This window comes from Epinephelus moara, chromosome 12, assembly GCF_006386435.1.
Source record: "Epinephelus moara isolate mb chromosome 12, YSFRI_EMoa_1.0, whole genome shotgun sequence".
NCBI classification, from domain to species: Eukaryota; Metazoa; Chordata; class Actinopteri; order Perciformes; family Serranidae; genus Epinephelus; species Epinephelus moara.
Genome location: NC_065517.1, coordinates 18,626,239 through 18,652,186, shown reverse-complemented (window position 1 = coordinate 18,652,186; position 25,948 = coordinate 18,626,239). Strand labels below are relative to the sequence as shown.

The window sequence follows — 25,948 nt, the reverse complement described above, 5'->3', positions numbered from 1 at the left end:
ACCATGATATTTTTATTGGTATCGTACAGTGGGATCCAATTTTGGTACCGTGACAACACTAATCTGGAGGGGGTTCATCTGCAAAAACTAATGAAAAACTAAACAACGATATTCGGTATTCGGTACTCGGTATTCGGCCAAGCGTTTAATATTATTCGGCTTCGGCCACAAATTTTCATTTCGGTGCATCCCTAGTTAATTGACAGTGTGAACATGCCCCAAGTGTAAACACTGCAGCCTGTTTTGCCGCTGTCTTTCTTAATAACTGGAATCAGAATCAGAAATGTTTTATTGCCAAGTAACTTTCCACTCACAAGGAATTTGACTTGTTGATTTGGTACAGATACTATCAAATAATAAAATAATAAAATTTACAATAAGTGACTGTTTTTAAGGCTGCACAGTTTTACACTGGACCACATTCAGAAAGTGTTCCCATTAGTCACTTACGACACAAAATCGTGCTGAGGTTCACAAAACGTCTAAGCAATAAGCACAAGCACTCTGTTACAAAACAATGAAGCCGATTCAAACTTTATTATAAACTCTCCTGCCAAGTATCTGCTGCTTGTCCAAGTGCAATGTCACTTTGAGCTCATTGAGGCTTGTTACAGCAAAATTAAATACCAAGCAGCTGTTTGGACCTAAATGTTGTCCCTAATAAACTGTAAGACCTGAGTTACCCCCCTGAGTGGAGCTTTCTCCCAGTCTTAATTAATGTGGATGTCATGCGCTTAGAAGGTGAGACACTCATTAAGTTTGTTAAACAGCCGCTGTGGCGACGGCCTCAGAGGGAAATGATTCTGTGATAACCACTACAGTACAAAAGAGGCGGTGTGTGCAATCAGACTTCTGACAGACTGAAGGGTGAGTGATGAGCATGATGGGAGAGAGAAAGGATTATAATGTTGGACGTTATATAGGCTATCTGCTGGTAACTTCACTATAAACAACATGTTTGAGCATCCAACTGAAAAATAAAAGTTTCTGATCTGTTGAAAAACATAAATACATACAAACCAGAACACCCTAACTAGATCTGTAACCAACACTGGTTTTTGGTCCTTTATGTGTCTTCAATTGATGTGCAGGTAAAAAAAAAGAGCCAGAGGTTTCTTATATTTTCACCAAGCAGCAACCTCTGGGGCTGAAAAATGAAGCCAACACAAAGTGCCAAAAACTGCAGTTCTTTGAACGGCCACTTGTAGCTGGCCCTGGAAGCGAGTCAGTCTTCTGGACTTGTCATTTTGCCCCCCCCCCCCCCCCCCCCCCCCCCCCCCCCTTCTTTTCCTATCTATCTTTGGCCGTACAATCAATAACGGCAAAAACACCCATAAAATAATCTTTAAAAGGTGTACAGACAGGTGAGATGGGAAGGGGTCTATGTCGTAGGAAATATGGCTGGCAGATCATTTCCACATATTCTGGAGCTGGCCAGCTATTCGATCATACTGGCAGGAGGTGATATTGGTAATACAGAACATTTTTGGTGACAGAATTGACTGGTCTTTCTCTACAAACTGCAGCACATTTATTGGTGCAAGATTAGTATCTATTAAAGATATTTTTAGCAGCCAGCAAGAAAGCTGCAACACAAAAATGGTTACAGACCGAACCTCCAACAAACCTGAGTCGATAGATACTGTGACAAATGTTCAAAGTAGGGAAAGAATTGCTTTTTCTCCATCTTCTTGATAAATTCTGGCAAAACTGTGAAGAATGGATTGTGTTTGTAAACTCATGGGATGGTTACTGATCCTTTACTGTATGAACTGGCATGTATGTCCATCAGCAACACGTCTGTATGAGTGCATAGGTGATCAACTGTTTGTTCTACTATGTTTATTTTTTACTGAATGAAGCATTTTCAGAGGTGTACTTGCTACAAGAGGACCTTGTGCACTGTACACTTCACTAAACAGTATCTTCTCACGGCAGGAACCAGCTATTTCTGGATATGTGGAGACATAATATCCAAGTCAAAACTGGTTTAAACCGGGTATTTCTGATAAAACTTGCTGAGATGAAGACACTTTCTTTGCGTTCTTCCTCCCTTTGTTTCTTCAGCTGGCCTGGAGGCACGTAAATTCTCCAAACGGAGGATCTGATGTTTTTGATTGTCAGCAAAACTTAACTCTGATCTAGTTCTTCTTCACAATGTGCAGTATCGCTTTGAGTACCTGAGTACTTGATATTCATTCTTCTTCATTCTTCTCTTACTCTTACTTTGTAAAGGATTTGATACTTTCCCCCTTTATTTTTCTGTAGTTGGTTAGTAAACTGAGGCAGCAGCCAAACTGCTGTCACGTATTTTGAACGGACAGAAACATTGAAGTTAATGAGCCATAAACGTGCATTTTACTGGAGAGAGCTCAAATTAACCTTTGTCACACACCCCTTCCAAATATACCCAGGGTGTTTTTGTGTGTAGAATGTGATGACGGGTAGCAGCTTTACCTTGCCATACGTCCAGCCCAGTTCGATCTTGTTCATCCCCCACAGTTCGTGGATGTTTTCTGCCAGCTTGTCCCGGACGTTGTCCAGGTGAGGGGGAAGAACAATCTGCAGGGAGAGAAAAGGAACAGATGGTACAGTTGGATAATAAAAAAGATGCCAATGGGCCAACAAATGAACACCGTTGTCATATATTCTCCTGACTACACTATTGTACCTGGGATTGGAGAAACTTTCACATTATTTTGGCTTTGTTACACAGAGATAGCAAGTATGCATTTATTTTGCGTTTGTGCTTCAGGGCCACTGCAGAACTGAATATAATATAACAGGTGTATAACTGAGAAGAACTGAATTAATCTCATATGGGAGACTCCTGATCCTCTTGAAGGCTTCAAAAACTTATAGGATTTATTTTCTTTCCAAACAATCCTTAAAAACATAGCAGATAAGCCTTGGTGTGGAACTAATCAGCACTACTGTCTGCAGTTGGTAAATATTTCAGCTGTTTTGGAATTCATTACCTTGTAACAAAAATCTTGTATGATGTGAAGGTAAGCTCAATTCAGGAGGGAGATTTTCTTTAAAACTCAAACCCTGAAAGTATTTTTCTACAAGAATGTTTTCTCTATGATGTGAATAATACCCAATAATGGCTGCTGTGTCATTACAAAAACTGTTACTAAAATAAATGTGTTACATGTGTTTTGAATATTTGACTGACTGATGTAACAGCAGTCTCTCCCTGATGGTTCTCACCTGGCTGGTGTCAACAGGAGTGGGGATGAAGGAGGCCTGAGAGAGGAACTTGGTGGTTCCCAGCAGGTCACGAACCCCCTCATGGTCCCTCTTGTACTCCTTCACGGCCTCTACATGCATCTTCTCTTTGGGCAACAGTGCCTCGTAGCACGGTGAGTAACCAGCGGGAGGCAGGAACTTGAAATCTCCGTGGCGTCCGCCCAACAGGAAACGGACCCTAAGATGAGATGTTACATTACACTGTAAGATGTTATGTAATAATATTTCGACTCTCAACTTCACCATGGGGATTTTTAAAGTTCCTTTCTACCTTTTCTACTTTTTTTTATTTCAATAGATTTTGAAACCTGAAATCTTTTTGCCACAAGTTTGTTTTGTTCTTAGTAAAATGCAGCATCATCATTATCATTTAAGTTGTAAGAAGAATGTGGCTTTTACGGACAGATGTTTTCTTTGGGAAGTTTTTGTTGCTGATCCCTGACAGGAGGCCTATTCACTAATCTTTTAATTCAAAAATCACATTAGTGCTTTATATATAAAGTCGCCATAGGCTGACGAGCTGTAATTAGATCTCAGGTATAAAAACAGCACCAGCAAAAGGAAAAAAAGCCATTCTATTGGAAGTGCTTCGTTATCTAATTTCCCAATTATAAACGCAGAGCCTTACTTGACACCTGCAGAGAAGCTGACAACGGGGAAGAAGAATCCTTCGGTGTTGAAGTCCTCGAACATGCCCTGGACAGGCTGCCCGTTGATCCTGAAGGACATGCTGGGAGCGCCCAAATCCAGACAGCAGCTGACCACATCGTCTGAGTTCAGCAGGTGCTGGTTAATGGAGGCCACGGCCCTCGGGATTCGGCCTAGACAACATCAGGCAGAGACAGAGAGGGAGGATGGATGGCTGTTACAGCAGCAAAGTCATTGCGAATGTAGGGCAGCATGATGGGCGAGAGGAGAGAGAGGGAAGAGGGGAGCAGAGAGGTGGAGAGATAAGTGATGAGTGCTTTAAAAAGGTATAACATGGAGTGGATGAGGGGAGGTGATGGGTCTTTTAGTAGATTTGGGATAGAGGAGAGGTGAAATAGGTGTGATGCTTTTAGGGTGAAAAGAGAGAAGAGGGGCATTTGAGGACTTCAAGCCCTGAAGCACCAAGCTGACAGTTGGCTATAAAAACTACTGACGGGTTATATCCTGTTACGCAGTCAGAGACCATACCTGCATAAGTGCAATTAGTTGGCCTTCACCTTTGTAGTGTGTTAAAGTGCAACTTGAAGAATTTTATATCACAGTCAGCGCTGTGACTTTGTCCTTCACTATGTGGAAAATAAAAGAGCAACCTAGAAGGTGGACAGCAGGCTCCTGCATTATTCACAGTGAGTTCTGTCGAGGCAAAGTCCTTCCAAAACATCAAGACTTTCTTTTTCATTGTACACTTAAATTACTTCAATGCAATGGTGCAAATTAGTACAGAAATGTTTTAATTCATATCATATAAATTAGTCAAAAGAAAAGCTACAGCACTAGAAAAAGGGCCAGTTTAGAATTTCAAACATAGCTTTACAAGTTAATGGTTTAAGTCTCTTTAAAAGTTGTTTTCAAATATTACATATCTCTCTGTAACAATCAGTTTGCTATGAAAAAAAAATCCTTATGTAGTATTTATTAAGAGTTTTTCTTAGGTTTTAAGACAGCTTAGGCGCAAATTAAGTCATGTGGTTAGTTGCATATTGGTGGCATCATTGCACATTTATTTGCATAAAGCGAGGTGGTTGCGATGGTTGCAGCGAGGGAGAGATCGCCTAAAGCCTCATCAAGTAGTTCTTTATCCAGATAATCACAAACCCACCACAGGGACATTGTTTGTTTTAAGTAAAAGAGTAAAATCAGAAACACAACCAGTAAATTAAAATCTACAAAGGGAGGAAGGCAACTGTGCTGGATTAGAACCAACAGAAAAATCCTCAAAAACACCTTTAAATAGCATGAGCTAATGCGCTAATACTACAGCACACCACTTTCTCATGCTTCCAAAGGTTTCAATCCAAATAGCTTTCAGAGCAAGCACTTTAACGTAACCTTAAAAACACATTACAAGTGAGCTCCTGTGGAAAGCAGTGTCCTCCTGCCTGCTGAACCCCTGTTAACAGCCTGTATACAGCACAGGAGGAGAGCAGGAGACCCTTAACTGATGGCCCGTCCCATGTGTCGACTGGTCCAGATGCAAATTGTTTTAACGTTCATACAGAGCCACAACGCCAAAATGCAAAGACACTCTGCCTAAGCCTTATAATGGCAGGGAAAAATGAGAAGTTTAAGACTCAATAACTGCTTCATCAGAACCTTTCTAAATAAGGCAGAAGTTTATTCGCATAGGACGTCACTGCTCATAGCAAGAAGCTGAAAAATGTGTCTGTAGGGCCTAAAAGGTTGATGCAGTAAAGATCCAATCACACCGTGCATACTCCATGGAGGTAAAACAAACAGTTGCTATTCTAACTTGGCTCCAGGTGAGCAGTGGGATTTCTTTGAATCCTAATAGATTTCCAATCTCAATCACTCTCATACACAACTAGCAAGTGGGGCTGGTTTTCTATAAGACGCCTACCTGACCAGAGATGAAGTCCATCAAAGCTGTAAGAGTACAGGTCATCACCGACACCGTTGCCACCCCATCCCTCTCCTCCACCGGGGTACGGAGCGTAGCCTTGGGTGTTGGCCCAGCCGACCCTCAGATGGGTCGGCTCGCCAGTTACAAAGTGGTCTACCTGGTCGATCACAAGCTCAAAATACCACTTCTTATACTGAGCTGAACCTTCAGCCACGCCCAGGAAGATGTTTGGCCGCATGCTGGAGGTGATAAACGAGGAAAAATCTTGATGATCCAAAACATATTTAATAGTCAAATAGTTTTAATGTAAGAATATAAATCATTGATTAGCAACAGAAACACAAATTCACATTTACTCAAAAGTTGATGAATAAAACCATAAATAGCCTTTTGTCATTCTTTACCTCTGAACATCATTGACCAGTCGAGTCTGAAGCAGCAGGTCCCTCTTGGGAAGCAGGTTGTCACAGATCAGATTCTGATTGGCTCTCACTGCCACCCCATTACAAACACAGAGGGAACACAGGACATCCAGAATCTTAAAAGAGAGAAAAAGCAAAGATAACACTTTTTTTTAAACACCTTTTATTTTTATTGTTGCCCTACTTCTTATCTCATTAAATTGAGAATCCACACCTTGTTTTTTAGTTAACTGACCAGTTGTTCTCTGGAAGCTGCAATGCTTGTAATATATACATTCTGTATAAAAAGCCCTCAAGTCAACATGGCCATAGACCACTCATGAAATGACAGCTGTTGTTTACAAGCATGCCCTGGTTCATGCCTGGTACAATTTACAGAGTAAATATTGAGACTGTGACATTTGAACACTGCACGTAAAACACATAGTGGGAACGTCATTAAACACAAGAATGTCATTTAAGACTTCACAACAAAGATTTAAATACATGTTTTAGTGTTATAACTTGTTAACATGTTCAGCAGTGAGAGAGTGAGGTTTAATGAACTCATGTGTCTGTGCGCTGGGTTTAGTTTTGTTGTTGTCAACCAGGGGAGAGTGTAGCAACTACTATCAATGAAAAAAATGACGCTAAGAGGCTGAGTAGGCTCTTAACAGTGACTTGTTCAAAGAAATTTACGCTGAAGTGCAACGATGCCACGCTAGTGAATAAACAGGTAAAATAATGTGAAACCACACCCCTGTGCCAATTACCAGAAGTGAAAGTGACCAAATGAATGTGTGCAGCCAAAACAAATAATAAACAACATAGGCTAAATCCACATTCTGGCTACTACAGAGAGGAAGAAGAAAGGATTTAGGGGCCGAGATAAATGCTGCCTTCAAATGAACTCCTGAGCTTGTCGATACCACTAGACAAGCCGTGTACACAATATGCCTGGTATTCAAGTATTTAAGTATTATAAGCACCACTGCTAGGCAGCGGCAACATAGACACTACTGTCAGTGTCAGCAGTCACACATACAGTCATATGGTGGGACACTCTTGGCTAATATTGGGCTACAGAACTCATATTTCATCCTACCTTGTGGTTGCGTCCGTGTTTATAGAGCAGAGAGATTATGGATTTAATGTGAGCTTTCTGAATGATGTGCAGAGCCTCTGGACTTTCTATCAAGATACAGTGGAGGACTTCCAGGATTCCTGAGAGGTCAGACAAAGTATTTGTCATTATCAGAACAAATGTATATTAAATAAACATCATCTCAGCATCAGTGGAGCTGTATGCTGACACTCAGTGTAATGCTACGGGTTGGTGTTTCCCATAATACCTGATGAAGATTCCAGTCTCTCCAGTTTGCTGACCAACCAGTCCAATTTGCGGGAAAACTGGGTGCAGTTGTTCCTGTTCCCACGAATCAGTGCAGCTGAACAAAGACAATGATTCCACAAAGTTTAATAAAAATACACACAAGGTTTTAGTAAAAGACATGACTCCAACAGATCCTAACAGCTCACTGGCAGATGAGAGGATATTGCAGACAGTATGAATGACGTTTAATGGAAAATAGTCCACCATTTTCCAGACATCCTCAGCCCAGAACTAGATATTAAAATTCATTAAATCTGACACACCTGACTCTGGCTATTATGAAGTCTTTTTGATAGAAAATACATTGGAAGGGTTTTGAAGCCACAGTGAAGTCAGGTGCTCTATGTTCTATAAAAAGTTGAGGTGTATTCCCTTGTGCCCTTTCTCTGCCACCGTGGTGACATTAAGAAGTCTCCTTATTACTTTACTGTCTCATTTTTCACCATTAGGATTCAGGGACACCAGACCGATAATGCCCGTGAAACAATTTAACAGCACTCTGTGCCAAAGGAATACTGATGGGTGTCTAATCTCTTTTAATTCCGTCTTTTCAGGCAAGCTATCGTTCAATATGAACACATGGATAGAGCCACACCACGAGGCAAGGGCAAGGATGTTCACTGTGAATGATGTGAATGTGAAATTAAGAGACAGAGACAGAGACAGAGACAGAGACAGAGAGGAGAACCTGAGGCTACACAGACTCCAGACTTCAAATATTGGTTACATTAGCATACACTATATTAACTGATATGGAAAGCCAACACTAATTACTGCCTATTAAGTAGGACATACTGAGCTTTTAGTCATAATAATACTGGCAACATTTCAATGTAGAGAAACACTTGTGAAATGCTTTGTGCATTAAATCCAGGATCAACAGCCCCATCTCATTAAAATCTTGTCACATTTTGCACATGGAATAAGTTCCATTCATTTAGTCAATTATAGTCGCAGTTTGGAAAGAGGTCAGTCTGGCACTGGAGCAACAAATCGAATGATTTACAACAATGGATGAATTCAGTGTCCATGCCCTCATCATTTAACAGATAAGTTGACCACCTGGACAGTAGGGCTGCACAATTAATCAAATATCAATCTCAATCACGATTTTGGCTTCCCACAATTACATGAACATGACTATATTACTGATGTTTAAAATGCTCCATTCACAGAAAACTCAGCTGCATAAATGATCAAGCATTTCCTAAATTAATAGCCAGCCTCCACTTTTGCAGAGCTGTCATGCCGCCTGTGAAAAACCTTCCTCAATGATGTGGCTACAGACAGGCAAAATGGAAATCGAAGGTCTGGAGCAGACGGCAGAGACCTACTCCCTCATAAAGGATCATCACAGGATGTTTGGAAGTATTTCAGGTATAGGGCAAGTGATGTTAAGCAAGAACAAATAATATGCAAAAAGTGCATGAGACTTGTGTTTGCACCACAAAGCAACACGATGATGAATGTATGAAGGCCAAGAAGAATAATGTCACCAACTTTACCTCGCTAAATCCCTGCCCTTGTCCAGTGTCAACTCAGACATCCATAAAAGTGACGATGCACAGCACGTTGTCGTTTCCACCCAGAACCCAAAGACAGATCGATATACCCAATGCAGTCACATTCCATTTGACCAAAAGATGTGTGTCCAATAGACACAGTTGTCATTTGGTTGAATTCTGTAATGGCATAGTTATTTTTAATTAGCCTATATTTTGCTTTTTTCTTCTTCTAGGGAGATGCATTGAATGCAGCTGAAGAAGAACCTTAATTTAAGTCTTATCTTGGTGTAAAGATTTGTTAATTAGCAGGGATGTAGTCCAACATGAAAGTGAAAGCAATGCTCTGTTGTTTATCCATCCATCCATTTTAATCAGCTTTATCCGGGGCTGGGTCGTGGGGGCAGCAGGCCAAGCAAAGCACCCCAACAACGCTTTCCAACTCCTCCTGGGGGACCCCAAGGCGTTCCCAGCCCAGATGAGATATGCAATCCCTCCAGTGTGTTCTGGGTCTACCCCTGGGCCTCTTTACAGTGGGGCGTGCCTGAAATACCTCTAACAGGAGGTGCCCAGGAGACATCCTGATCAGACGCCCGAACCACCTCAACTGACCCCTTTCAATGTGAAGGAGCAGCAGCTCTACTCCAAGCTCCCTCCAGATGTCCGAGCTCCTCACCGTATCTCTAAGACTGAGTCCAGCCACCCCATGAAGGAAACTCATTTCGTCCGCTTGTATCCATGATCTCATTCTTTCGGTCACTACCCAGAGCTCATGACCATAGGGGAGGGCTGGGACTTAGATGGACCAGTAAATCGAAAGCTTTGTTGATTTAATCTTTGCTAAAAAAGTTTCGGCACAGTGTTTATACATATTTTTTTTCTATGTACTGTAAGTAAAGACTAGTCTTGTTTTGGTGCAAAGATTTGTACATTAGCAGAATGTAGCACAACATGGAAGTGAAAGCAGTGCTCTGTTTACTTAAATGTGAAAGTGCAATACAAATATTTTGTCCCTAAAATCAATGGATTGTTATTAAGTGTGACAAATAATCGTAATCAAAAATAATCAGGATTATCATTTGGCTATAATTGTGCAGCCCAACTGGACAGTTTCACTAATAACTAGGCGTGTTCCTTTAAAACAGACAGAGTTACTATGGAGAGGAGAGGAGGTCAGGACAAACAATTTATCATGCAAAACCCTATTCACCAGACTGCCTTTGCATCCTTGGGGGTGACCTCTCTGTGGGCAAGGCTGGAGCGTACTCAGAGGAGTGTATTTGTGGGTTTTGAGACTGTGTGTTTAATGTGTGTGCATGTGGGAGTACATGCTGGGGATGTGATGAATATAAGGGCAGTCAAGGTGAGCCGAGGGGAAGCTGTTGATGGGGAAGCTCCAATGACAGCAGAACAAACAACCCAAGAAAAAGTCGTCCAAAATAAAACTTCTCAGGGTCACAGCTTTAGCATTCATGACTCAATACGCGCCCCGAGAGAACGGGATAATGTCAGCACCTGTGATGGCTGGCATTTTGTTAATGATGCTATCATTCCTTCAAATATGCAGCGCAACGCTTCATAATATGCCCACACTGATCTCAGAGAAGGATGCGACCTAAATTGAAGGCAGGACAGATTATCACAGAAGAATACAAGAGGCATTCTGTCTTTGCGTCTCTCGCCACTCCCTTGTCACAAATAATACAACTAAATGTCATGTAAAGACTGTCACCAGCTGTGAACTCCAGATGTGACACAGAGGAAAACTAAGGAGGGAGTTTATGGAAGAGAGAGAAAGGAAGGAGGGATGCGAGATAAGAAGTGCAGAGAGTGAAGTGTGAAGGAGAGGAGGAGGATTCGGTTGAGACACTGTGGGAAGATTAATACTGCATTTCTACCCAGGGTCAACAGCTGACAGAAGATGTGGATATTTCATGTGATTCATCACGCGGACCCGCTTACCCAAGAGTTCATAGAGGAGGTTGAGAATGTCCTTCCACGCTGCTCCCGCCTCCTCCCCAGCTACCTCTCCGAAGTGGGCAGCGCTGTTGTACAGGTTCATCCGGTCGATGCATTTGGACAGGAGGGCCAGCATGCCCTAAGAAGAGGCAGGACGATTGCAATGAATAATCCGTGATTCATTTCATAACACAGACAGTATAAGATGTAAAATACTTCTTTTAAACATGTGAAAACAAAGTTATTTTTGAAGCCACATGACTTATTAATTGTATTTAGAGAAAGGCAAAACCATAAGCTGCAGCAGATCCAGTCGAGGACCTATGTTGCATGTCATTCCCCATCTCTCTTCTCACTTTCTGCCATTTCTCTTCCATCAAAATCTCTGGTAGTGACCTCATTAGATAGTGGGGGTAATTTTTTTCCCCCTCAAAAGCGCTCCAAACTAAAGCTATATAGAAAACTGTATAACTGGGTATCTTTTGGTTTATCAAGGAGTTAAATTATCCACAATGGTAACTTCACAATCAGCATTTTGTTAGAGCGTCTTAATCAGAAGTCGATGGCTCCATATGGTCCACTCTCACCTCCTCTTTGAAGAGGTCTTGACGTTTGATGAGTGAACGGAGGAGAGACTGTTTCTCCTCGTGCTCAAGCTCCGAATCTGGCTGTTTGAAGTACTCGATCAAGTCGTTCAGCGTCTGCAGCACCTCTTCAACGTACCCAGCCACTGCTGAGGACTCGCCCTCGCCAATGCTGTCCAAAGCCCTGCGGGAAAGACAGAGGAGACCGAGAAGGAGATTCGAGGAGATTCAAAATAAACCAGCGATAATTGACAGTGTGTGTGGGTGTTTTCTCATGTTGTGTGATAGAGAAGACAGATGAAGGTGTTTGTGAATAACCCCTTGTCATTACTTTATAAAGTTGGTGAAGAGGAACGTGGTGTTGCGGATGATGCGAGCAGCCCGAGACTCCTCATGCTGACAGCGCTGCAGGATAAGCCCATCATCCATGTGGCCCTCAGAATGCAGGCAGGCCTGGACAGGGACAAACACACACATAAATATGCATTTCATCATTACAACAGGATCAACACCTTCAAATTTATAAGGCAACAAATGTCTTTTCGTCCAATCAGACATTTGAAAATGGATCTGTATCTGTATTACCTGAGGTTTTGTGACAAATCAATGGATGTTTAAACAGCTATTAGAGTTAATGAAAGATGCAGAAATATACAATGACAGCCATACCTCAACATTGCTCTCTGATAAATAAATAAATAAATAAATAAATAAAGGTTTAGCAGGTGCGCTGCAAGCTACGGATCTTGAAACTATAAGAAAAGCCAAAGAAGTATGCACTGTGTGACAGAATAGTCTTCTGCAGCTAGTGGGTTTACACCACTACAGCTCAGTGAAACCTGACTCACTGTAATCAAACAGCATAATCAAGTGGAAGGAGGAGGATGTGGGGGGGTGGGGGGTCTAAGTGTAGGCTGACCATCACCTCCAACATATCAGGTGTATTGGCATGCTGCCACAGCCTCAGGGACTATCTGGCGCCAGCATGAGGTGGCGTTTGATGTCCCTGGAGGCGTGCCCAGCGATGACTTACGTTCATGTGCTGCCCTAATCCCCCTGTCTCACTCAAAACTAACTGTCAACCTCCGCACAGCCCATTATCACATTTAAATTGGTTGCTACATCATGTGTGCAGGTCCGAGGAGTGTCAGGGGAGGATGTGTCAAGAGTATCCAGGGCAGACAATGATTTGAAGTAGAGTGTAAAATAAATATTTGCCTGGGTGAGGTAGGTGTTTAAATAGCCTTACATTCCACTGGTTTGATTGGGTGTGATTCGCTACTGTGCACATGGGCTTAGAGGTGGAGACGAGCTATGGCAGGCATTCAGAATCTTACTATAAACACATAGATAGACACATGCCAGGTACCATATCTGTGCATAGTTATTTGTATCACTATGCTTCCACCTTTTAAGTATGAACAGCCTGCAATATGTTCCTAAAGAGCTAATTGGTCCCAAAGACGACAACTAAATGTGAATTGTGTTGTGTTATCCCATCCTATTTACCCTTCTTTTCAGAGGTCCTAGGCGAGATGATTTGGCATCAGGCGCCAGGTAAGACAGCCACAGTCCTGTCGCGACGTGCATGACGAAGCACACAGAGTCCCCGTACTTGATCTCTGGCACTCCCATGCCGTCAATGTCCCTCTTTGGGCCTGAATCACTCTTTTCCTGTTCACATTAAGAGGCACATAACCAAATATACACACAGAGAAAAGTCACACACACCACAAATGCACGGAAATATGATAAATGAAGATATATTGTGATCACATGGTAATCAGAGAGGCAGGTCGAGATGAGTGCATTCATTGGCCTGCCAGGAGGTTGCTGCTGGCCTCATTAGCTCTGCTACATTTCTGGCTCAGTGGAGATGGAGCGATGCAGCTGATTGCGGTCGACAGCAAGTAGCGGGGAACATATTAATGCCAGTGTTCAACATTGTAAAGCATTGACCTTTTTAGATACAGGGACCAACTGGTACTGGGTTGGCAGTGCGACAGACGAGGGGAACAGAGGTTATAAAAGATACAGAAAATATGACAGTTTCTATCTATATTTATTTTTTCAAAGAAGCCTGACTCCCCAGTAAAACTGAAACGCCAGCAGGAACAGTGATTACTGAGGGCGGTTACACTGTGCTGTCAGGAGTGGGATGGGGTGGAAAATTAAAGCCTCCAGAGTGGCCAGCACTCAGGAGGATTTCATACTGTATCTATTGTAGATAAAAGGATATCTGCGGGGACACAATGGTACTCTGTGAAGGTGACTCATGGCATTGAGCTGTTTATGTGGCTGTAGCCATTTTACTACAGGATAATAATGTGGATTATTTATGCAACAAGCAATAAATCCAAGAAATCAGCGTCAGTATGGATATATAACAAATTTTAGCTAGATCCCTACAAGCGAGGAAGGTTCGACATAGAAGTATCCAGCTGTAATTTTGAAAGAGGATACAGTTAGAAAGGGAAAGGATTACATTATTTAGCTTTAAAACAAGATTAGAAGTCAGAGTCCATGGAACTCTATGGGAAATGAAACTGAGAGGTGACACAATTTTACTCCTGTGTCAACTTCTACATCTAAACTACACAATTTACAAGTACAATTCTCACTGAACAACACACCTAAAATATCCATTTCCAATTTGTATTTCAAGTAAGCCATGTGCTCCTTTCTCACAGTTATTTTTGGCAGTGAGGCTGTATTTTTGGAATACACGCCATTAAAACAAAAGATGTGAAGAGCCCTCGTACTGAGAGAGAGTTCAAAACAGAGCGTGGGATAAAAAGGCTGAATAATTGAGGAGAGGAAATAAGCAAAGGCAAATCGACGAATACAAATATCCTGAAAATCCCCAATGCATCCCAGTGAATCTTTATACTGTGGTAGTGAGGGTACATTTCTCTTGACTTCATCATTGAAAATGGCTACATCCCAGCCAGTTGCTATTAGGTTGGTGGACAACATGAATGTTTGCGCCAACATTTACAGTGCTGTCTACTCAGCAGCTGTAAAAAGGTTAATTCAGTGTGGCAAGCCATGAGCTCATTAAGATCTTACAGACCTGCCTTTGATGAAGCAGTCAGGGGAAGATATTTTGGGTCCTCTTTTAATGAGGTAAGTTGACTAAGAACATTTATTTACATCAACACCCAGGGAAGCATTCAGATGGTGTAACTGCCTTGCTCAAAGGGCACATCAGAGCTAGTTGTAAAAATAGAATAAACTAATTATCTCGATATAGGGAGAGGGTGCACTAACCTTGGAGGGCCTGAAGCAAAAAGCGGTAGCCTTGGTGTCGGACTTCTCCCTGTCCTGCAGGACCAGTCCGCGGTCCTCAGTCAGGGCCAGGTAATGGCCAGTAGAGAGGTGGCGTATTCGGAAGGCCTGACCCCAACGGATGTGGCTACCGCTCCAGCTGAACACAGGGTACCGTTGTTAAAAACTTTGGATACATTCCTGGATTATCTGTGTTCTTCAATACTTAAGTTCTCACATGGCTGATTTTACCTTTCGGCCCCATGGCCAGCAAAACTATTGCATTTTTGTACATAAAAGTTTAAATATTCTCAACTTTTCAGCACCGCTCATCAGTGTCACACTTGGCCCAAGCAGCCAATCAAATCAAGCAACAGGTGGGCTTTGCTACTGTTACTGTGCTACTGAACAGTGGGACAATGACACATGGAACAAAAGGTTTATATTCGGATATTCATTTAGATTGAAGGTCACCCTGTTATTGAAATACTAATGGGCAAAGCATACATAGAGTTGTGTGAACAGTCAGGTGAGTATAATGCCATTTACTATACTGATAGACAGACTAGCTATTTAGTTAGCTGTTGAACTGAGAACTGAACTGAAAGAGCTTCTTGGGGGGGAAGGGGGAATTCCTATGTCATGTCATGAGAGTTTCATGTAGGCCACTGTAGACCACACGTAAGGGGCAGCATTAGAGACTAGTTTGTGCTAATTTTTCCGTTGATTACATTCGCTTTGATTTGATTTTTTTTTTTTTTTTTGTGGCAGCTTACATTTAGTAACATTCACCGTTTAAAATTGTAAGGCTTATTTTGTTAAGTCAGAAAAAAATGAAACTTAGATATCAGTTATTTTCAAAACTTGGCACAAGACCCATCCGTATTTTGGAGGCTGATTATTATAATTAATGGTAAGAAACAAACAGTTTCTTTACCAATATAATTTATCCATGGTAGCTTGTTAAACTTCCCAAATCATAAATCCTGACTTTATGAATTCATGAAAGAAAGATACCACTGATATATGTATTCATTTACATTCTGACAGGAATTCCTTCTTTTCTATAGCATAAACTGAGCTATTTCACCCTTCACTGCAGATTGAATCACCAAATTAGAATATTTTCCAAATGTTTCCAAAACCAATCTGCCAATGAAATGAGAATGTCACCCGAGAAATTGATAAAGTTGAACTTTTAACTCTCTCTATATGGCTGATACAGTGTGGAAAATACTGTTAGAAATCCCTCCCTGAGCCGAAAAGGGGAACATGTGCTTTAATAGATGCACCTGTGCCATTTCAAAGTGTACAGACTCTGACAGGCAGTCCCAGTGAGAGCTGGCAGACGATGTGACTGGAGGGAAATTGCGTGGGTGGCTGGTTGAAGAAAGGCAAGAGAGGAAGACGAGGGAGGGTGATAGACGGAGAAAAAGAAGTAGACTGAAAGGGATGGTAAACAGAACCTCACCTTCTGAAGGACTTTGCCCACTAATTGGTAGTGACAGTTCAAAGTAGAGGGAGGTGAAGTGTATTTATAACCTGCAGTACAGTAGCTGTGACATTTGTGTATAAAGCACCAATTCTATTTATTCTTCATGAGGAGATCCCCTCAATTAAGACAACACCACTATGAATTTCTGAGAGAAATCTATGTCAGGGTTTTACAGTTTTTTTTTATTCACTATGTGTGTGTATTTGGGTCTGATCTCACCTGATCCTGAGAGGCTCCAGTCTCCAAAGTGAGCGGGCCCTTGATGCTCCCTTACCCGCTTCATAGTTGACTATCCTGAAAGCAAAATGACACAATTGGGGGCTTCTATTATTTACAAGTCTTTCATTCACAGAAGAAATAAAATAACGTGAAGACTTTCTGCTACTGCCACAGTTCCGGGACGGAGCATACCAGTGATGTTGAATGAGTCTCACTGCTCAGCATTTGGACAGAAAATCTTTAATGTGATATACTATCTCCCAGAAGCACAATGTCTGTAAAGGATATATGTACAGTATATCCTAAACTCTACATGTGCTCTGGTAAGCTACTAACATGCACTGCTGAAAGATAACAAACATGGCCCTTATAAGGAAGCTAAGCCTCGCTTGGGCACCTTCCTCAAATCTGCACACGTAACGGCCCTTTTCATCACAGCCTTCTAGGTTGTCCAATTGATGGCCTTGTCTACTGTCTGTTGTTGATGTTTGGGACAGACAGGTCAGGTGAGTCTCTCAGCTCGTACACTAGCCTCATCTTCTCCTGGTTGTAGCCCAAGTTGAAGGATTTCAGTGGATACTTCAGGGTGTTTATCCCAAACCCCAATTGCCGTGTTAGAAAGACAACAAGGGGGGTCTTTCTGGAGAACGTGATCTGTGACACAGTAACCTAACACACTGAGCATGCTAAAACAAGACGACTATGACCACTGTGCGTGTGGCGTATGCTCTGAATTGACACACCCTGTACTTTGGCTTCGGTGGATAAATACATCCATCCGTAATTAGAATCCTAAAATCTGGTCTGCGTAATGCAAGTTTATATTTAAGTTGTGCTGGCAACATATCTTATAGGCCACACAATATTAGGTTAATATTCTATTAATTCATTTATTTATCTGGCATATTTCCCACTGGACATTTTGGCCGTTGATGTTTTCATCTGCTGGACAACTACATGTGGTATCAGCATTTGCCTACTAACATAAACTCTGATCTACAAGTCTTACTCTGCTGGTAAACGAGGACTTAAATTACTTTGGCTGTCAGTAATTACAGCATTACTGCAGAAAAGAGTTGTTAAACAGTTTTCTAATTTATCATCCTTCAAAACTACTTTATCAGTTTTTAGATTTAAAGATTTTGTACACTGACGTACAAGGCAACCTGTGGATTAGCTCAATTTCGTTGAATTGCTGAGCTAATTGGCTACTAACCTCTGCTCCTCCTCATTCTTATCTGCTCCAGGGATGGTCAAGCTCTCATCATGCCCATGACAAAGACGCATCACATGTCCACCCGTCAAATACCCTGACAGTAACAAAAAAAATTCTCTCTTTAATCATGCAAAAATTATGGAAATCATAGGAACTTAAGTTTAGATACTTGCTATTCTATGTAAATATCATAACATGAGTCATCAGCTTAACTTAGAAGGGGTTTTCCTTATTGCAACAGACTTAACCTGTCCAGAAGATTATTAGACACAAGAGAGCTATACTATCTTGGATGAAACCGTTACAGTGGTTGCTGGGGTCATAAACTTGCCTACAGCCATGTTGCCTGAAGAGCAGGTAGGCTGGACGTTCCACAGGGTCTGCATGAAGGACGCATCCACCTGGATGTTGCCATTGGAGATAGAGAGATGCTGCAAGAGAGAAGAATGTTATTTATGTCATGTTTACAGACAAGGTTTTAGACAGAAGGGTACAGACTGCCAGTGAAGTAGTTACATTAGCAAGAGGGAAACATAGACAAACACAGGGAGTCAGCAATACTGCACAGAGGAGGGAGATGCCCCGCTGTTGGGATTTTAAAAAAAGATTAAAATAACTTTGTGCCCTCCTGCGGATCTGCCAAACAGTGTTGTAATGCTGTGGGCTAAAAAGCACTGCTGCGTTAGTGTTTCTCTATGCAGCAATGTACAGATAATACTCTACAATAATTCCTTCCAGCAGAAACACTTGGAGCGGCTCCCATTTCCCTACAGGCAGAATTCAGAGGCGAGAGAAAGCTTGAAATGATCCTAGCCTTCAGCTACATCCCAGTGTTTCCCCTGTTATGTATTCAACAATGGAGAAGTACCGCTGCTAAACGATTAGCGCTGCTGCTATATCCCCAAATGCAATAAACTCGCTATCTCTCTAACTTTAAGCAGCCAGAGTCGGATACCAGTGAGAATATCCTGGTTTCTGAGTGCTGCCGATTACCTGTACAGGCGCTGCTTTAGCCAAGTGATATGACAGAAATACTAAAAGATGGCAGCAGGGAAAGCATCTCATGAGTTTTGTCTTTCCGTAATGACAGGCTGCTTATCTTCATCCACTGCTCCCCTGTCCTGCCTGGTGATAGTGACAGTGACGGTTGTCTGTGTTGTGAGTGTAGGGTAGCTCCTTTCAGGAATAGCTCATTGTATAGTGAGTGTGTGAGAGACAGAAGGTGACAGGGATGAGCTCAACGCAGACAGCTACTGGCAAACACAGCAAAGAAATTAGTACTGAAGTTGTCACTCTTATTTCCCTTTTGTTTTTGCAAACATTACAGGCACCTGCACACACAGCAGGTAGCAATCAGTAACCAGGATAGTAGTATTCATCATGTATACAGTGATGTGTTTCTGAAAATCTGGATAAGGGCTCATTCATGTTTCTGAAATCGGGATATCACGTTTACATGCTTGATTTGATTCTACATGATTGGTACTGTTGCTGCTGGAAACAAGACCTCATGTGTTGACTGGCAAAATTATGTAAATGTGGTACATCTTCTTCCATCTCACTGAATTCCCCAGAAAACGATGTGCTTTTCACATCATCGTTGGACCAAATATAACAATCCATTTAGATTTTATTAGTCTTTCTTGGTGTTTCGGAAATGTGCAGTTTACTGTTCCTGTGTGTGTCGACAGATTATCTGGATTGAGGGAATGCTGTGCAAAAGCATATTTCTAACCACTGTATGAAGTCAAACTTTTTGTGCACCAGCACTCCCTGATCTGATTTTTTTTATTTTTTTTATTGTCCTTACATTTGGGCACCAGGCTTCAACAGTAGATGCAGAGTGCAGAAAAAATGCTGACACAATTCAGCCTCACCGGACACAAAGACGTCAAGCAACAGATGCCTCGGCCTAAAAAGACCGTGTCAGAACCTCTGTGATTGTTCACAGTGATGGGGCAATGATTGCTTTTGCCTGAATTTCTAATGTGTCCCGTTCTTCAAAAGCTTAGCGTCTGTTGGGCCAAATCAGGTGAAGATTTCCCATCGGAGGAGTTGAAAGTCTGGCTCTTTGCCAGTTTTGCTTTAATTGCACATTTCCCTCCCCAAGGAGCCGGAGCAGCCACTGGAAGCCGGTGCTACTCACTCTCCTATGCATGGCACGTCCCTGTCCCTCCTTCCTTCCATTTCTCTCTCTCAGCCTCTCCCTCTTAAAATCTCCCTCTACTCTCTCTTTACCAAGTAAGTTAATTGAGGTCGGGTGTGTAGCTCTGCATGAGGAAGACAGCATTAACTCTAAGCTCATCAGTCAGATGGGTGCCTTGCCTAAAAATTATTTTTAAAAAGAAACTGCACAGGAGGGCTTTACGGGTAATCAGATTTCCATTACAGATAGTAGTGTAAAGTTTTAAAGTTTTCCCCTTGAACTGCCTTGTCACTCTGAAGTTGGCTGGAGTGAGATGGGTATCAGAGCTATCCGACGGCTATAAAACTTTCCGAAGTGCCTTTTTGAGACAGACAGTGAACCACAGCAGATAACTCAAGCTATGTGGGGCGCATAATCTCCAAAAAACAACCATCTCTCCCTGCACTTGGCGCATTGTCTGTCTCTAAACTCTTACAAATCTGGAGGCAGACAATTCTGTCTGACATGAAAACATTTGCAAAGGGAGCCTCAAAAACAAAAACAGAGAAAATCCGAATTTATGTGAGATCTGACAAACAAACCAGACAGAGTAAAATGAAAAATGATACAGTGTGCATCAGGAAACAAGAGACTGTATCTGATGTGTCCAGACTGTCTGAAAAACTAAATATTCATGAAAGAAAAACCCCTTATCTGGAAATGAGAAACTGAATGTAGGCTGACTTAATGACAATTTCTCGAGCTGCAATTAAACCATCTTTTAAAACTGCATCCTCTCTCAAGTGTGCAATGGCAAGCTCCAAACAGATGATTCTTTGTTGATAATGCTCAACAATAACAATGTCTGTTACTTTTTGAAAAGAATTTACCATGGGAGTGCCTTAGTTCATGGCTTCTAAATCAAAATGCTAACTGGCCATAATGTCTAATCATATAAACTGTTTTCATCAAGATGGTAAATCATACTTTGGAGCAAGCTACAGATGAAACATAGCAGTATGAGCAGTGCACTTTGTGCTTGATCAAAACAAATGTAATTTTGTAAGTAATTAGCACAACAATAATATAACAACAAACAGCATTAGCAATTTGTTTTTCTGACTTCCTAATAGGGCTTCATTACTTTGTGTGCATGTTTTTAAAATATTTTCGGATATATATGATTTAATTATGCAAAAATGCACTTTATAAGGTTTGATTGCTTTAGCTTTATGATTAACACTGGGGTTTTCTCCTCTCCCCTCTGCTTATTACTATTATAGGTGTATTTCTCGACCTGGGTAGCAAGGTGCTGCTAAAATAGCAGGAGTAAATTAAGTTTTATTGAATTGAAAGAATTCTATCCATATTAATTATACATTTCTATTCAAAAATAGTGTGTTAAGTCTTTGTGCCAAACCTCTACAGCTTGTTTTCCCAGTGGCACCACAAGAAAATAATCTTGTCGTTCTCATTTTCTTCACAGTTACAGGTTAAGTATCAAAATATCGTACGTTGAGATACTGGACTTGACCTACCAGGTATCTCTCTGTCGACACACTGACTAGGATCAGGTCATCTCCAATGCGGACTTTCTCTCCCTCAGATCTCTGCTTGGACGCAGGGTGAATGGTCCACCAGCAGGCCTCTCCTATTGATACAAATACACAAAACATTACTCACTTATTGGCAATATATATCAAGTAGAATACACGCATACATTTGAGCAGGTCTGTTGTCTAAGCGACTGTCTATTCTACGTGGCAAAAAGCATAAAAACAGCCCTCATCTGAGGAAGACTGAAGGAGCAGTCGAAATATTGTTTCCGCTTGATGAATGGCTTGAAGCGTTTCTGTAGTTCAAATGTCAAATACAGCACTGTAACTGTGTTTTACAGTATTTTCCCTCTGGGTATTGATTCCATCTCAAGGTGAGGTCGACCTAAAAGGGTTACTCAAGAGGATGGAATTCAATTAAAAGCTGCAAAAAAGCCAAGTGAACTTTGTAAAGTGCCAGTTAATCATACTGTACCTATTGAATCTTCTTGTAGTCCGACATCAAATGACAGCTTGTCTGTCAGAGACCTCGATGTCTTCAAACAGGTCAGGTACTAGGGAGTGGCAAATTAATTAGTCTTAGGTCAAAGAAAGCATTAAGACAAGCTGAGAGCAGAAGTCAAGTCTTGTTCAATTGTCTAATAAAATATAACGCAAAAAAGGTACAGCAGTCACACACACATTCAAAAACCTTTTAAAGCAGGTGCTGGACCAATAAACGCCTGAAGAGGAGCATTAGCTAGAAACATCACTTGCAGATGTGCTAATAAATTGCATTTAAGATAGCTACAGTGTGCGGACCTTTCTTCATTTTTTTCATAAAGATATGATGAAATAGTTATGGATAAAAAATAGAAATTGTGCTGTATTGTTGGTACTCACCATATCACTAAACGAGTGGCGAAGGAGGATGGCATGACCGTAGAGCAGGGTCCGGTGTCCACCCCCCTGACCCGCCTGCCAGGAAATACACAAGTGACAGATTATCATCATATCCCAGCATCCTTGACCTCTGGACCCTGTCAGGTTTGACTCGCATCCATACTCAACGTTAGTAACCTCCACGTCACCTCTATGTCAGATATTAAGAGTTTCCTCTGCTTTTGACCCTGTGTGGGCAAACTGCACAGGACTGAATGGATAAAGTATCGTCAGCGTCGGACCTCCATTCCAAGTGCAAGCAGGAAACAGACAAAGAAAGAGGGAGGGAAGCACACAAAACTACATACACAAACAAACCAACAAACATGTATAGTACCACACTCATTAGACAGCTTGCCCATTCTTGTGACAAACAAGAATAATTGTCATACACTGTAGCACAATGGCAGAGGAAATGTGAGAAAATAGTTGAGCAAGAAATATCATAAAATATGATTTCATCTCCACCGGTGGGGTGAAAAAAGAATTTTCTACTTACCTTTTTAATCAACCTCTAGCAGCAGAAGAAAAAAAAGAGATGGTACCATAAGCAGTGACATCTAAATCATCTCTGTACCAACCATTTCTATTGGGTTTTAGGATTGCGAGCTGGATAAACACAAATTTGGATCAGGCCTACTGCTGCTGTGGAGTCTGTTCCACTTCCATATCAACTGAGTACATGATTATTAATTTTTCTGATGTTTTTTGTCATCAGTTAAAACATTATGGTAAAAAATTAAAAGTATGTACGTACTTGATAATATACAAATATTATTTCACATTCACTAGTTGTTAAATGTTTCTCACTGTCACAGTGGACATTGTTAGGGCTATGAACAGACACTCGGTTCTCACCAATTTAGTTTATTTACCATATTTGACTGTCTTTCAAGGTGACTAACATGCAAACTCCATATAGAAACAGCTGGGACCAATAACAGGACTGGGACTGTGCCAACTTCTAAATAAAGTGAGGCACACTGCAGTGTTTATCCAATGAGCAATACATAAAAACTATCCGCTTTCTTGCCCAGTTGTCAACATTAATTTGTGTTTGTTTGCTCGCAGGGTCACATTTAAACTAGTCTAGCATAGCCAGACCTTGTTTTAGCGCTGCCAGCGCTGACCTAAAGAGAACTCACAACTGCCCCCCTGAATTTGACCCCAAGCTAATTCTCTTTTGGCTACCAAGTATTTCCCAGATGGCTTGTATAAGGCAGACAAAAAAGGAAACAGAGTTTGATCAAAAGAAAAATGGGAAGAGTATCCAGCAACAGCTGGGAGTGAGGGGAGGAAGGGGGGCGTTAGAGAGAGAGCGAGCCAGCCTGTATTTCAGGCCTGCCGTCGTGCTGACACATCAGTGCCAGGAACTATGACCTTTGGTTTGGTGCCCCTCCAGTTGTAAGTAGGCTACTGTATCCTAAACAGCTTTTCAATGAGTGCATTTGAGGAAGAAACAAAGGCAGAGATGTTTGTGTGGATGTTTTAATGTTGTTGTTAGGGAAAGAGGTTTCATGTGCAGTAAGTTATGTCTTAAACTTATACTTTTTTTTATTAATTGGCTCCCAGGTCAACATCTTGTGTCAAGTCATGAGGACATAGCGAGACACCATAATCATCCTTTGTTTCATGGTAGATGCTGGCTCTGACAATCCATGCCAGTGGTTAATTAGCACACACTGTAGTAATATATGCATACTAGCCAGGTTAAGTCAGTATGATGTATTATTTAGCTTTAGACTAGCCCTGATCGGGGTCAGAAATTAGCACCAGCCAAATGCCAGTGAAATACACATGTAGCTGCTAACTTAGATTTGCTTTACTCACCAGTCAGAAATAATGGTAATCTGTTGAGTAGCTAACGTTAGCAGATTTTGAAAGCCACCACCCACAGTGGCAGGTGGAAAGAAAGTTTATTTCCAACCCTGGCCCTGATGAGCATATATCACATTTGTGCCTGGCTTTGATTTTAAGTGAAGCACCTATCATAGGCATTAAGTGCAAATATTGAGAAAACAAAGCCACCTGGGGATAGGTAAATTAACGTTAGTGTAACGTCTCAGCAACAATTCAATAATGGCTGCACCAGTGGGCTAACATTACACCTAGCTACAAAATAAGCTAACACTTTCTTTCTGTTCATTTTCCTATTTAACATTATTTAAAGTATCTACAAACGCACGGCAACAGTCTAATAAAGTCACCCTAAAGTTAAACCAAAAACAGTTTACAGAAAAAGTGAACGTTAAAATGAAGTTGGGATTCATTTCATTATTTATACTGAACGTAGCTAACGTTAGCTTAAAATGCCACCGATGCAACATACCTAGCTAACTTCCAGTACTACGCAACCCAGCTGAACAGCACTCCAGGTGAGCTAACGTTACGACCATTAATTGCGCGCCATCTTTGATGTTTCTATGGGTTGGAATTTACCTGTAATCCGAGCCAGTCGTGTTTTGTCCCCACCTGACACCGACGTGTATTTCTCTGAACCGTTAATGAGAAACTGAGCTGAGTGTCTTCGGTTAATTAGCACAAAATGTCTTTGACGGTTGCTCCTCTCACAAAGTTAACGTGAGAATTTGAAAATTTAACGATTGACAGCTCACGTACAGAGCTGGCAACACGTATCCGTGACGCCATCACGTCATACGGAATTCTGTGATCACATGTTTTATTTTCATCTTTTTTATTTTATTTTATTTCTTTTTTGTTGTTGTTGTTTTATTTGTACCGGTTTTCCAGTTGTTCACCAAGTCATTTTGGAACTGACAAATATGTGACATTGAATGGCAGGAGGCATGTCTTTGCCCCTTCAAATTCTGTATTTTTAACAGAACCTATAGAGATTTATTTTAAAATTTTACACTTCTAACCTAATAGTGTCAAGATTTGCTGACGTATATGAAAAAAATGTAGGCCTGTATTTTGCAATAATGAACCTGAAACACTGGTACACTTGTTTCATAGTGGTTCACATTCTTTTCAGTTTTGGACAGATTTAGGAAAACATATTTTTAGAAAAACCGGTTACTTTGTAAAGTTAAAACTCAAAGATGTTTTTTATTATAATTATTTTAAAAGCAATGTTAATTCTTTGAATCTCAAGACAAACCTCATGATCCTGTCTGGTAAATTTCATATACACACATCTAAATTTGCTAAATCATCCCCCTGTTTAACATTTTCTAACAGATTTTTTTTTTTATTTCACGAAATCTCTTTAACAAGTAAATAACAGTAAAAGTATATCGACCATGCACCATTATATCGTATTATGTTGGCATTTGTCTACGGAAGTGCATTGCATACACTGAATTGCATTAAAAAAAATTGGCACCTTACCTCATAATTACGACAAGTGAGCTTGTAATTATTACAGTATGAGATGCTGATGTCATAATCATAATATCATGATCTAGACAGCAATGAAGTTGCCATATGCTTTGTTGACGTCCTGGTGTAATGTGTGAATGCAATGGC

General features: G+C 41.2%; 1 protein-coding gene across 1 annotated transcript in view; it reads right to left on the bottom strand.

The window, feature by feature from the left end:
- LOC126399193 (ryanodine receptor 3-like) overlaps positions 1-25,948 on the bottom strand; it is a 136,886-nt gene that overhangs the window by 71,680 nt on the left and 39,258 nt on the right. The window contains exons 4-21 of the mRNA XM_050059034.1: positions 22,421-22,495; positions 22,014-22,092; positions 21,521-21,633; positions 18,189-18,288; positions 17,858-17,951; positions 16,642-16,716; positions 14,931-15,087; positions 13,170-13,334; positions 11,992-12,113; positions 11,664-11,844; positions 11,080-11,215; positions 7,575-7,670; positions 7,328-7,446; positions 6,226-6,359; positions 5,819-6,060; positions 3,881-4,073; positions 3,214-3,430; positions 2,458-2,562 (exon numbers count right to left, since the gene is read on the bottom strand). Of these exons, the coding sequence (XP_049914991.1) occupies positions 2,458-2,562; positions 3,214-3,430; positions 3,881-4,073; positions 5,819-6,060; positions 6,226-6,359; positions 7,328-7,446; positions 7,575-7,670; positions 11,080-11,215; positions 11,664-11,844; positions 11,992-12,113; positions 13,170-13,334; positions 14,931-15,087; positions 16,642-16,716; positions 17,858-17,951; positions 18,189-18,288; positions 21,521-21,633; positions 22,014-22,092; positions 22,421-22,495 (2,403 nt within the window). The remainder of the gene's footprint in view (positions 1-2,457; positions 2,563-3,213; positions 3,431-3,880; positions 4,074-5,818; positions 6,061-6,225; positions 6,360-7,327; positions 7,447-7,574; positions 7,671-11,079; positions 11,216-11,663; positions 11,845-11,991; positions 12,114-13,169; positions 13,335-14,930; positions 15,088-16,641; positions 16,717-17,857; positions 17,952-18,188; positions 18,289-21,520; positions 21,634-22,013; positions 22,093-22,420; positions 22,496-25,948) is intronic.